This window comes from Stegostoma tigrinum, chromosome 42 (assembly GCF_030684315.1).
Source record: "Stegostoma tigrinum isolate sSteTig4 chromosome 42, sSteTig4.hap1, whole genome shotgun sequence".
NCBI lineage: Eukaryota > Metazoa > Chordata > Chondrichthyes > Orectolobiformes > Stegostomatidae > Stegostoma > Stegostoma tigrinum.
This window is the reverse complement of record NC_081395.1, coordinates 6172271-6184377: the sequence shown is the minus strand read 5'-3', so window position 1 is coordinate 6184377 and position 12107 is coordinate 6172271. Positions and strand designations below refer to the sequence as shown.

The 12107-nt window shown below is 47.3% G+C and overlaps 1 protein-coding gene across 1 annotated transcript; it reads right to left on the bottom strand.

Moving 5' to 3' along the window:
• Positions 1 to 1137: 1137 nt before the first annotated feature.
• Positions 1138 to 8174, bottom strand: LOC125449374 (transmembrane protein 179-like). Its single transcript, XM_059641489.1, has 3 exons — positions 7599 to 8174; positions 1685 to 1822; positions 1138 to 1375 (listed from the first exon to the last, which is right to left on the bottom strand). Exons 1-3 carry the CDS (start codon positions 7904 to 7906, stop codon positions 1138 to 1140), a joined length of 684 nt encoding a protein of 227 aa, XP_059497472.1. The 5' UTR covers positions 7907 to 8174.
• Between the last annotated feature and the right edge of the window lie 3933 nt (positions 8175 to 12107).

Sequence of the window (12107 nt, the reverse complement as noted above, 5' to 3'; positions counted from 1 at the left end):
GCACTCAGCCACCAGGCCACATGCTGAAGGGTTTTAACATATCAAACTGCTTGGTTCTCTCTTCTCTCCCCCCAACTCAAACTATCCCTTTCTCTCCAGGCCCTCCCTACTTATCCATAGTGTCAACCTGTTCCCGGTAAACTTGCGAACCATTCCTGTAACCATTCTCCCTCCACACCCCTCCGCCCTTCAAAGGCTTGCATTTCACTAGTACCCATTCCCACCTCAGGAATGCCCCCAAAGCCATTCTCGAATGGGGAACATTTCTCTTTACAGTGGCTAAGTGGCACAGGTGGCAGTTGGTTTGTGCACAGCAAGATCCCACAGACCGCCCAGTGTTAACGAGAAGAATATGGCGGAGTTGGTTTATCTTGTGATGTGAATGCACCGGAAACAGTTCAGAGAAGACTGATCAGAGATAATGGGAACTGCAGATGCTGGAGAATCCAAGATAACAAAGTGTGGAGTTGGATGAACACAGCAGGCCAAGCAGCATCTCAGGAGCACAAAAGCTGACGTTTTGGGCCTAGACCCTTCATCTTTTCTGATCGGTCTAGGCCCGAATCATCAGCTTTTGTGCTCCTGAGATGCTGCTTGGCCTGCTGTGTTCATCCAGCTCCACACTTTGTTACCAGAGAAGACTGATGGTGGGATTCAAATTGGATACAAAACTGGCTTAACAGCAAGAGACAGAGCGTGGTGACGGAGGGCTGTTTTTCAGGTTGGAAGTCTGTGACAACTGGAGTTCAACAGGGATCAGTGCTGGGTCCATTTTTCTATGTAATTTATATAAATGATTTAGATGAGAATATGGAAAGCATGATTAGAAAAACACCGAAATTCGTGGTAAGACTGGACATTGAGGAAGTTTATCTAAGATTACAAAAAGATCCCTGATTGACAGTCCAGTGATAATATCACTAGCCTTGCCTTCTGTTGCCAGGGTTTGAAAATTGAAGCTGTGAGGAGAGATTGGATAGGTTTGGGTCATTTCCTTAGAATAGAGGATGCTGAAGGGCTTAATTAAGGTATAAGACATAATGAGGGGCTTGGGTAGAGTGGGCAGGCGAGTGGCTGGCAGAAGGAAAGGATATGAGGAAAAACCTTTTCACTCAGAGGCTGGTGGGTGTCTAGAATTCACCTCTCAGTTCGGTGTTTGAGGCAGAAACCCTTCACCTCATTTAAAAATGAACCTGGGTCTGTCTCTGAAGGGCTGGAACCTATGAGGCTACGGACCGAGTGCTGGTAAATGGAATTTGAACATGTGGATAGTTTACTCAGCACAGAGATGATGGCAACTTGTGTAAGATTGCCACGCCTCAGAAAGTATGACCTATTACTTTCCAGCAAATATTGTGATAGGTCCTTCTGTAATCTTGGAATCAAATCAGTTACAAACAAAACACATATTACAGCTACAGCTACTTGAAATTAATTGTGTTACTGTCTTGCAGCCATCATTCTGCATTTAACCATTGTGTGCAGCAGTATGGAAATAGATATATTATTACAAACCAATTGACAACAGGAACCAGGAATTAGCCTTGCGCATATTATTACAGGGACTCCTTCTGTGCTGTGGGTTTTTGGTGGTTACGTTCAGAAAGAGGGAGGCTGTTTGGTGCAGGTCTTTTGCAGTGTGGGAAGTTGGATGGTGAACGGGGCTGTGAAATCACGGACTCACCTCATGGGCATACTGCCGTGGTTGGTGACCACATCACACCAGATGTTGAAACCCACGCTGATCATCACACAGGCTACAATGGTAAGGAACAACACCGAGCAGCTCAGCAGCAGGTTCAGAAAAGCCGAGAAGAACGTGCTGAAAGAGCGAACATAAAGCACAGGCATCTCCGTCATTAACATTGTGATGCAGACTCTTCAACACTGAGTGGACTCTCTCCTCATGCGGGCCAAAGACCACAACCATCACGCACCGCCCCCCCCCCCCCCCAAACTATCTTGCTGCCCATTTTGTGCGAACTAGGCCCACCCATATCAACTCCAGCACTGCTGCCCGGTGAGTCAAAGTGGTGAGCGAACCTCTCTCTGAGGCTGAGATAACAAGGAGTAGAGCTGGATGAACACAGCAGGCCAAGCAGCATCAGAGGAGCAGGAAAGCTGACATTTCAGCCCTAGGCCCTTCATCAGAAAATCTCTCTTGAGGCTGGTGTGTGAGCTCAAACTGGGTGACAACCATCCCAAAGCATGGATGCTCCTCTCCATTTACACCAGAGAGCTGTAATTATTGAGCTCCGCATCTCAGGATGAAGTTGAGATAGTTCATTCGCTGGACACTTTGGGCTGACTGTAGAATGATTTAATTTTAGACATCTGGTATCCGGTTCCTGGCCCGTTAACTAGATAGAGTCATCCTTCCTGCAAAAGGGTGGCTCCAACACCAGACACTGTGGGCACAAAGCCAACAACATTCACACAGTCCAACAACAACTTAGCTTTGGATAGCACCTTTGGCAAAATGAAACACACACAAGATACCTCGCTCAAACACAACATAAAGCAAAGGTTGACATTAAATCAATTGAGCCAAAGCTTGGAAAATGGGGTGGATTTTAAGGAGCATCTTACAGGAGAAGAAGGAGATAGGTAGTGTAAGGTTTAAAGAAGGAATTCCAGAAATTAGTGTTCCACACAACTGAATGCACAGCTGACCAATGGAATTTGGGGCATGTGCGACAGGCTGGAACTGGAAGAGCGCAGAGATCTCGGAAGGTTGTAAGGTCTGCAGCAGGTTACAGAGATCAGGAGGGGTGCAGGGGCTGGAGGAGCTGACAGAGATAGAGAGGGAGTGTCGGGGCTGGAGGAGGTTACAGAGATAGGGAGGGAGGTAGGGGCTGGAGGAGATTACAGAGATAGGGCGGGGGTGTAGGGACTGGAGATGGAGTGAATATGAGGCCAGAAGCTGATCTTGGGCTGGAAGATGACCTGGAGGTTGTGATGAACCTAATTAAATCTCAGATTGTTACCAGGGAGTGGGGAATCGGTTTAGAGCAGGGACCAAATCCAATGACTTCCCATTGTTCCCGAGGGACATTCTGCTCCAACCTGTACCACCAGCTCAGTCACTGGATAGTGATGCTGTGGGCATCATTGGCCTATGTTGAGAGCAAATGTTGGGTTGTTGGATCAGGTCAAAGAAGATGTGACAGGAGCCAAAGCAGTAAAGAACTGGACTCCGGTGGGGTGGGAAGAAGGGAGGGAGAGAGAGGTTGGCGGGGTGTGGAATGAGCTCATTAACAAGCCATTTCCGGGATGGAATGAGAATTAATGTTTGGGCAGGCAATCTAATTGGACCTGTGATTTAATTGGTTGTGCCTCTGAGCTAGTCACAATAATCAAATAGATCCTGCAGTGGAGATCCCTCTGGTCATTAAGCAGCTGCCTTGAGCACTGACGCATAGTGGGTGGGAACAAACTGTCTGCCTGCAGCCTCGCATCCAAACTGTGAGAACCCCAGTGGGAGCACATCATGTGAACATGCCTTAAACTCCACCCTGCCAGTCAATTCAAACATGTCCAAATGGAGTGTGAAGCTGGATGAACCCAGCAGGCCAAGCAGCATCTCAGGAGCACAAAAGCTGACGTTTCGGGCCTAGACCCTTAATCAGAACGTCAACTTTTGTACTCCTGAGATGCTGCTTGGCCTGCTGTGTTCATCCAGCTTCACACTTTATTATCTTGGATTCTCCAGCATCTGCAGTTCCCATTATCTCATGTCCAAATGGATTGGGATCTCAGTTCCCTTATTCCCACCTGCACCTCCCCCTCCCGAGTAACCCTCCAGCCTCTCATCCGCCAAAACTCTGCAATAGGGATTAGGAGCAGCAGTAGGCCATTCAGCCCTTCGAGCCCACTCCAACATTTAACATGACCACGGCTGATCTTATCCTGGTCTCAGCTCCACTTTCCTGCCTGCTCCCCATAGCCCTTTATCCCACTTTTCATCAGAAACATATCTAACTATTTCTTGAATCTGTTGATTGATTCTGCCTCTACTGCACTCAGGAGCAGTGTGTTCCACAGATTCATAACCCTTTGACAGTAGAAGTTTCTCTGCATCTCAGTTTTGAACCTAGCCCCTCTCACTCTATATCCATGACCTCTTGTTTGAGGCTGTGCCATGAGAGGGAACACCTCTTCAAAATCCACCTTACAAATCCCCCTTACCATTTTAAATACCTCAATCATATCCCCTACCCCCGTCATTCTTCTGAAGTCCAACGAGTATAAGCCCATACTATTCAGCCCCTCGTTGTACGACAGCCCGTTCACCCCTGGAATCTACCTGCTGAACTACCTCCACTGCCACCATATCCCTCCTCAGTAAGGAGACCAAAACTGGAACCAATACTCCAGGCGTGGTCTTACTAACGCCTCATATAATTGTCTAATGCAGGCTTGAGCACATTCAATGACTCAACCATCTGGATGGAGGGAGGGAGTACAGGAAGGGACTAGATGAAAGTGGAGTTGGGGTAATAAAGCACTGTATCCCTGCGGTGCCCACCTCTCTCTAAAGGCATCGAGAGCATCGATGGGACACCGCATGCTCCCTTTCCATAGATGTCTGGGCTTGAATGTAACTGTGGGAGACGGGCAGACAGACGGCAGCGCCAGATTATTCTAAGTTATAGAGACGGTGTAACACAATTAAGGATAATTGGCACAGCTCTGTCACATTTACAGATTGTCTCCACCTTGCCAATGCGGGGGCTCCCCGCAGTGGGTCAGACAGCAAGCTAAAGTTTCAAGTCTAGATGACTCTTCATCAGAGCTACACTGAGGTGCCTAGTTGATGTAGTGGTAATATCACTGGACTAGTAATTCAGAGGCCTGGGATGATACTCTTGGGACATGGTTTCAAATGCCATCATAGCAGCAGGTGAAATGGAAATTCAAGTAAAAATAAATCTGGATTCAAAAGCCTAGATATTTTGCTAAGACCAGCGACACCCAGCTCCCATGAGGAAATGTTCAAGTCTAGGGATGGAAGGTTTTATTCTATTCGTCTGTGGGATGTGAGCATTGCTGACTACTGCCGACATTTATCGCCCGTCTCTTCTGCGCTCTGTGTTGAGCAATCACATCCTTCTGATGGTGTGGTGACCAGAGCTGCACACAGTACTTCAGCTGTGGCCTAATTAAATGTTATTCACAACTCCATCGTGACCACTAAAATAAATCAAAGAACTGTGGATGCTAGAGATCTGAAACACACAACAACAGAAATTGCTGGAAAAACTGCACAGGTCTCGCAGCATCTCTGGAAAAGGAAATGAAGTTAATGCTTCCAGTGTGTGACAAGGTGACGAAGGGTCACCAGGCCTGAAATGTTCTTGTTTCCCTCTCCAGAGATGCTCCCAGCCATGCTGATTTCCTCCAGCAATTTCTGTTTTCATGCCTCCTTGCTTTTCTATTCAATACATAGACCAATAAAAGCAAATATCCCATGTACGTTCTTAATCACCCGTCCTGCTGCCTTCAGAGGGCAGTTAAGAGCCAACCACATTGCAGTGGGTCCGGACTCACATACAGGCCAGACCAGGTAAGGGTGGCAGATTTCCTTGTCTGAAATGCATTAGTGAACCAGATGGGTTTGCTTTAAGCAATCAATGATAGTTATCACAGCCCCCGAGACGAGCTTCTAATTCCAGATTTTATTCATAGAATTTAAATTCTCTCAGCTGCCATTTTGAGATTTGAACCAATGATTCCCTATGCCTCCTGATTACTCACTCAGTGTCACTATAAGATGTAAATGCAGTGCGCAGTTCGGAGAGGGTTTACTAGATTGATACCTGGAATGAATGTCTTAAGAGGATGGGATGGACAGACTGGGCTTATTTCCACTGGAGTTTAGAAGAGTGAAAAAGAATAGAAGAATATAAGATGCGGGTCAGTCTAGAATAAGCCAGGGGGGCAATGTTATAAAATTAGGTGTCTCCCTTTCAGGGCAGATAGGAGGTTTTTTTTATTTTTCTCTCAGAGGACTGTTGACTTTGAAACTGTATGCTTCAGAAGGTGTTGGCCGTGATATAGAGGGGGTCACTGGACATTTTTAAGACGAGGGTTATATAGATTCTAGCCAGGCAAGGGGATCAAAGGACATTGGGGAATGAGGAATTCAAAACCGAGTCAGATCTTAGGAACGACAGAGCAGGCACTTGGGCCAATTGCTCTATTCCGGTTCCTATTTCATATGACCATCCGATCACTGCATCTCTGGCCTTGAAAAGGATTTGAAATAGAAGGCAGGGAGACAGAGAAGCTGCTTGTCTCTTGGCAGGGGCGGTGGGGGGAAAAGAGTCTGGATCAAAGTGGGGGCAGCGGAGAGAAGTATTTGAATCAGGCCATTCAGGGGTGAGGTCCAGAAGCATTTTCTCACATCAAGAAGAGAAATCTGGAATCTTTACCTCAGCCCCCTCTCCCTTGAAAATAAGCAGCCCGAGATTGGGAAGGTTGTTGGGGGGGGGGGGGGGGGGGGGCAACTGGAGCTTTCAAGATGGAGGTGGATAGGTTTAAGTTTGTTTGTTAGGTTCAGGGTGACACGGGGTTTCAGAGGCAGACTAATGGATGAATGAAGGTGCAGGAAGTCTGGGGGGGGGGGGGTGGTGGTGAATGGCCTTCTCCCGAAACAAATGGAAATAAAATCACTCTGGATGTTGCTGTGGCTCAGTGGGAGGTCAGGTCACAGAGGCTGGGATTCTAACTCCTTCTCCAGTCCAGATTCTCACTGGGCAAGTTTATCCAGGGTTGGCTGGGTGGTGTCATTACACTGTCCCATTCCTTCCTTCCCCTCTACAAAGAGCCTTCCTGAAAAGAGCGAGTGTGTCTGATTAGGAAACATGGTGGCTAAGATCAGACTTGCCCTCACTGGTAGATCAGCCTGGCTGGCACAGCACTGTCAGGGCCTGGGGCTGGGGGCAGTTACAGCACATTGGACTCAGATCCAAAAGAGTCTGGGAGGAAGGAGAGGCAGAGAGAGGGAGGAGGGAAAGAGATGGAGAAGGAAAGAGGGGGGATAGAGACAGAGGAGGAGAGACGGAGAGATGGACGTAGAGAAAAAAGGTAGAAAGGGGGGGGAGGAGGGGTAGTGAGATGAAGGAGTGGGAGGATGAGGACATAGAGAAAGAGAAATAAATAGAGAAACAAAAAAGGGTAGAGAGAGAAGGAAGGTGGGAGAGATAAATAAAGAGTGGGAGAAAGGTACAGATGGGTAGAGAGAAAGAGAGAAAAGGAGGGGGAAATGGCGGAAGTGAGAGAGAAAGGAAATAGAAGGAAGACAATTGAGAGGAAAACATGGGAGAGACAGAAAGGAGAAGGAGGGAAGGAAGGAGGGTGAAACAGAGAATGGGAGGTAGTGAGGGAAAGAGAGGAATGAATGGAGAGAGTGAAAGAGGACCACTGAGTAAAGGCAGAAGTGAGAGGGAGAAAGAGAAGGGAGAGTACAGAAGAGAGAGGGGGAGGAAGAAGAGGTGGTAGCAGTGAGGTGGGGGAGGAAGGAGAGATACTGTGGGAGAAGGGAGGAGGGAGAACAGCAAAAGGCTAATTTGAGGTGGGAGAGAGCTCAGACTTACTCATCATGCCCTTTGCAGAGGTAGAACAGAGTCCTCCAGGCCTGCACAGCGCAGAAGATGAGGGTGAAGAATCCCACAAAGGTGCAGAACTGGCAGGCAGCCGAGGGCCCCCACTCCTCCACCACAAAACGATTGATAAGCGAGCCGGTGCTGTTCTCCTCCCTCCAGAAGGCCCGGCTGAAGAGCAGGCATCTCCCTTTGAATTCTCTTCCGTTCTCTGCCAGGGGCACCACCACAAACAGAGAGAAGAGCAGAGCCAGTAAGTAGGAGCAGCACTGTGCGGACAGCAGCTTATTTGAAATCTCCATCGTTCTGTGTGTGTTCTCTCTCTGTCTCTCTCCCTGTCCCAGTCTACAACACTGACAGGCAAAGATTCAATTCTCAGCTGGGTGTTCCCTCTCCCCAGTCTGGCCCACATCTGCTGACTGGGTCTTTAACCCTTTGTCTCCCTTTGACAAGTGTCACATTTCATTTAACAGATCTCCCTGTCCTTCAGAATGCACTGCCTTCAAGATGACCTAAATCCCACTTTGGGGGCAGACTGAAATGTAGATTGCGTATCAGCGAGCGGTTACAGTGATGCAGGAGGCCATTCAACCCCCTCGTCTCCGTGCTGGCCCATCTTCAAGGGCGATCTGCCCAGTCCTGTTCCCACCTTTTCCCTGCGGCCTTTCCAATCCGTTTCTCTTCTGATAACCAGCCAATTCTCCCTCTTGAGAGCTTTAAGCACACTCTCAGGCAATGTATTCCAGACCCAAACCACTGGCTGTGTGAAAAACCTTCTTTTTCAAGTCACTCTTTGTGTTTTTGGCAAAACACTTTTAATTTGGTACACTTCCACCCTTCCCAATTATCTCCATCAGAATGTCAAGGAAGATCCCACATCTGAGAGGCTATACCTGTCAAGAAATACTGAACAAACCGGGCTCTTTTCCCTTGAAGGGTGAGATGGCAGAGAGCTCCAAAAATGAGGAAGGGGTTTCAACAGGATCAACGTAGTGAGGATGTTTCCAACGATAGTTGAGGTCTGTCCACCTGGTCCATGAAGGTGAAACTGTGAAATAAATCCAATCGGGATTTCAGGGCAGAAGTCTTGCCCGAGAGTGTGAGGAGAATGTGGGACCTGTACCCACACAGAGTGGCCGAGGGGAACAGTCTGGATGAATTTAAGGGGCAAGCTGGCTACAAAGTGGGAGAAAGGAATAGAAGGTACGGTGAAGTGCTAGTAGGAGTATAAACACAGGCACAGGGGATGATGGGCTGAATGGTCTATTACTAAACTGTAAACTAGATATAATTATGAGCATTCAGTTGCAAGGTAGCAATACCTGTCTCCTATTTTAATGGAGCATTCTGGTTACGGGGCCTGACCGCTGCAGGGTTCACATCCCACTGCTCTCTGATTGAGGGGGGCATCACTGTTTAACTTGATGATTCCCCAGCTACACCTAAAGCCCCCATATTCTCGTGGGACACATCAGACAGCGATCACCATGGGGTGCTGAGGCTAATGCCAGTAGTGAGGGAGTGTCGCATTGTTGGAGGTGCTGTCTTTCAGATGAGATGCTAGACTGAGGCTGCCCAAATCCTCTAATCAAGTGAACGTAAAAGGTCCCACGGTGCTGTTGAAAGAAGGCCAGGGTGATGGGCAGTGGAGGGGTTCTCCCAGTGTCCTGAGGCCAATATTTAATTCGACCAACACCACCAAAATCAGAGATGTTCTGTCTCTGATGTTACTTGTGGGAGTTTGCTTTGCACAAATTGGCCGCTGTATCACATCGCTGATCATGATTCAAGAAGCAACTTTTGGATGTTGTGAAGCAGCAAAAGATGCAAGAAAAATGCAAAATCTTCACAGTCAAAGCAGCAAAGAGCATTTTACGTGACATTTCCCCCAAGATGCAGGGAAAGTAGTCATTAATCTACTCCTATGAGACTGGGAATGGTTCAATTGAAACAGAAGATTCTAAGACCAAGTGAAATTGAATTTTTTTTTTTGAATTACAAAAGATAATAGTCGTATGAAAACAGTGGCTCCAAGAGCTGGTCTGAGGCTGGGAATCCTGCAGTAACTCCCATTCTAATGCCCTGAAGCCTGTCCATCATCTACGCAGCAGTGCGATGGGACACTCTACATTCGCCTGGATGAGTATAGCTCCAACAACACTCAAGAATCTCAGTGTCATCCAGGACAAAGCGGCCCACTTGTCTATCCACCACTTTTAATATTCACTCCCTCCAACACTGTTGGTCAGTTGCAGCAATGTGTACCATATACAAGATGTACTGGCTCCTTAGACAGCGCCTTTCAATCCCATGACCTCCAGTTCCAAGAAGAATCAGGGTAGTAGATGCATGCCAATGCCACGAGACAGGATGGATCAAATGACCACCTCCCTTGCTTTGCATTCTTTCAGGTAGTTTTTTTAAAAAGTTAATACTTTAAAAGAGATGGGAATCACTGGCAAAGGATATTGCCCAGCCCTAATTGCCCTTGAACTAAGCATCTCATGAGGGCCAATTCAAATTGTCATGGGCTTGCAATAATGTGTATGCCAGGCCGGGTAAAGGTGACAGATTTTCTTCCCTAAGAGGTCATTAGTGAACCAAATAGGTCTAATAATTGTCATGGTCACCTTCACTGGGATTAGCCCTCCCTCCAAACCACCCTCTCAAACCTTTTCCAATCTCTACCCCCTGCAGGCCCTACAGCCTTCCCTATGTCTGTAACCTTGTTCAGCCTTTAAAACTCCTCCGTCTTTGAAACCTCCTTCAGCCTCTCCATCCCTCTGTATCTTTGTAACTTCCTCCAAACTATACACGCCTTCCTATCTTTGTAACCTCCTTCAGCCCTTACACCCCTCCATAGCTGAGTAACCTCCTTCAGCCTGTACAGTCCTCCTTATCTCCATAACCTCCTGCATAGGGGTCTGAAATTCCTTCCCTAAATCTCTCTACCTTCTTAGGTTCATTTGATACCTCTTGTAACCCACCTCTTTTACCAAGTTTCCTTATATCTATCTGCTAAGGTGTCTTGATGTTTTACAATGCTCTTTGAAGGGCCCTTGGATTGTTTTATTACATTTAAGATGCCATATAAATATAAGTTCTGATTGTTGTACTACATGGTTATCATTTTTACTTAGCCTCCTACAATCTAATGAAAAAAGCCTCAGCCTATCCAGCCTCTCTTCATAACTCAAAATCTCCAGTCCTGGCAAAATCCTGGTAAACCTCTTCTGAACCCTCTCCAGCTTATTAATATCCTTCCTACAACAGGGCGACAAGGCAAACTAAAGACTGGGTTTAAGGAAATTGTTGATGGCTGTTGGAAGATGAGACAGTTTGCCCATGAACATATTTAAAGACTGGAGGATATCCTCACAGAATCTTTGCTCTGCAGGAGGCCATTCTTCTGTCATGTACCTGCTGGTTCTCTGCATGAATGACTCAGCCAATTCAGTTTCCCAAGCTGGAAAGCCCCAAATGAACCGCGCTCCCCCACCACATGGACTCTTGGGCAGTTTGTACCAGATCCAAACCACACACCTGGCAAGAAGATCCTTCTTGTGAGGTCATTGCTATTTTTAGTGATCACCATGCTCTGGTTCTCGATCCTTTGGCTGACTGTAACAGTATGTCCCCTGTTTATCTTTCCACATCCCTCTTGAATTTGGGGCCCCCTTGCAAGGTCTCCCTGAGTACTCCAGGAATTTCCCCAACACGCTTTCTTGACTCAAACCTCCAAATTACAAAACCAGCTTGTGGGGGGCACAACTGTTTTTGTTTTGTTTGAAGGGTTTAGAGTAATGTAGGCCAAATGCTGGCAAATAGGACTAGATTAGTTTGAGTTACTGGTTGGCATGGCCAATTTGGACTGAAAGGTTTGTTTCCATGTACAACTCTGTAACTGCACACCAGTATAAACCATCTTCCATTTCTTCCACATCCATCTCTCTTCCTTGTCTTTACGGTGTATGCAGACTGAGAAAGAGCGGATTTGGTCGATACACTCAGAATTTAGGGGATTAGACAAACACCTGGAAGGGTAAGTTCTGATGGGGAATCTGGGAATCGGTAGTGATTGGGTTGAGTTCTTCATCAAAAAGGGGCCAACATAAACTTAATGGGCTTAATGGCCAATTGCTCTGCTATGTTATGCATTGCCTGTGTGCATCTGTTAGTCAGAGATGATGGGACCTGCAGATGCTGGAGAACCTGGGATAACAAAGTGTGGAGCTGGATGGACACAGCAGGCCAAGCAGCATCTTAGGCGCACGAAAGCTGACATTTCGGGCCTAGACCCTGCTGGTGCTGGGATTGCACACCATTCTCATCAGATTCCACGGCACCTTCTGTAGAGACAGGGCCTGCTCGGGTTGTTTATTGCTCTGAGAGATTAGGCCTCAGGGGAGTGGTGGGGACCTCGAGGATCCTCGCTGTGTACAGGTGCCTGAACGTCTCGTTTGAAGGTGCCCCCCCCAAACACCTGAAGGCTGTAACATTCTC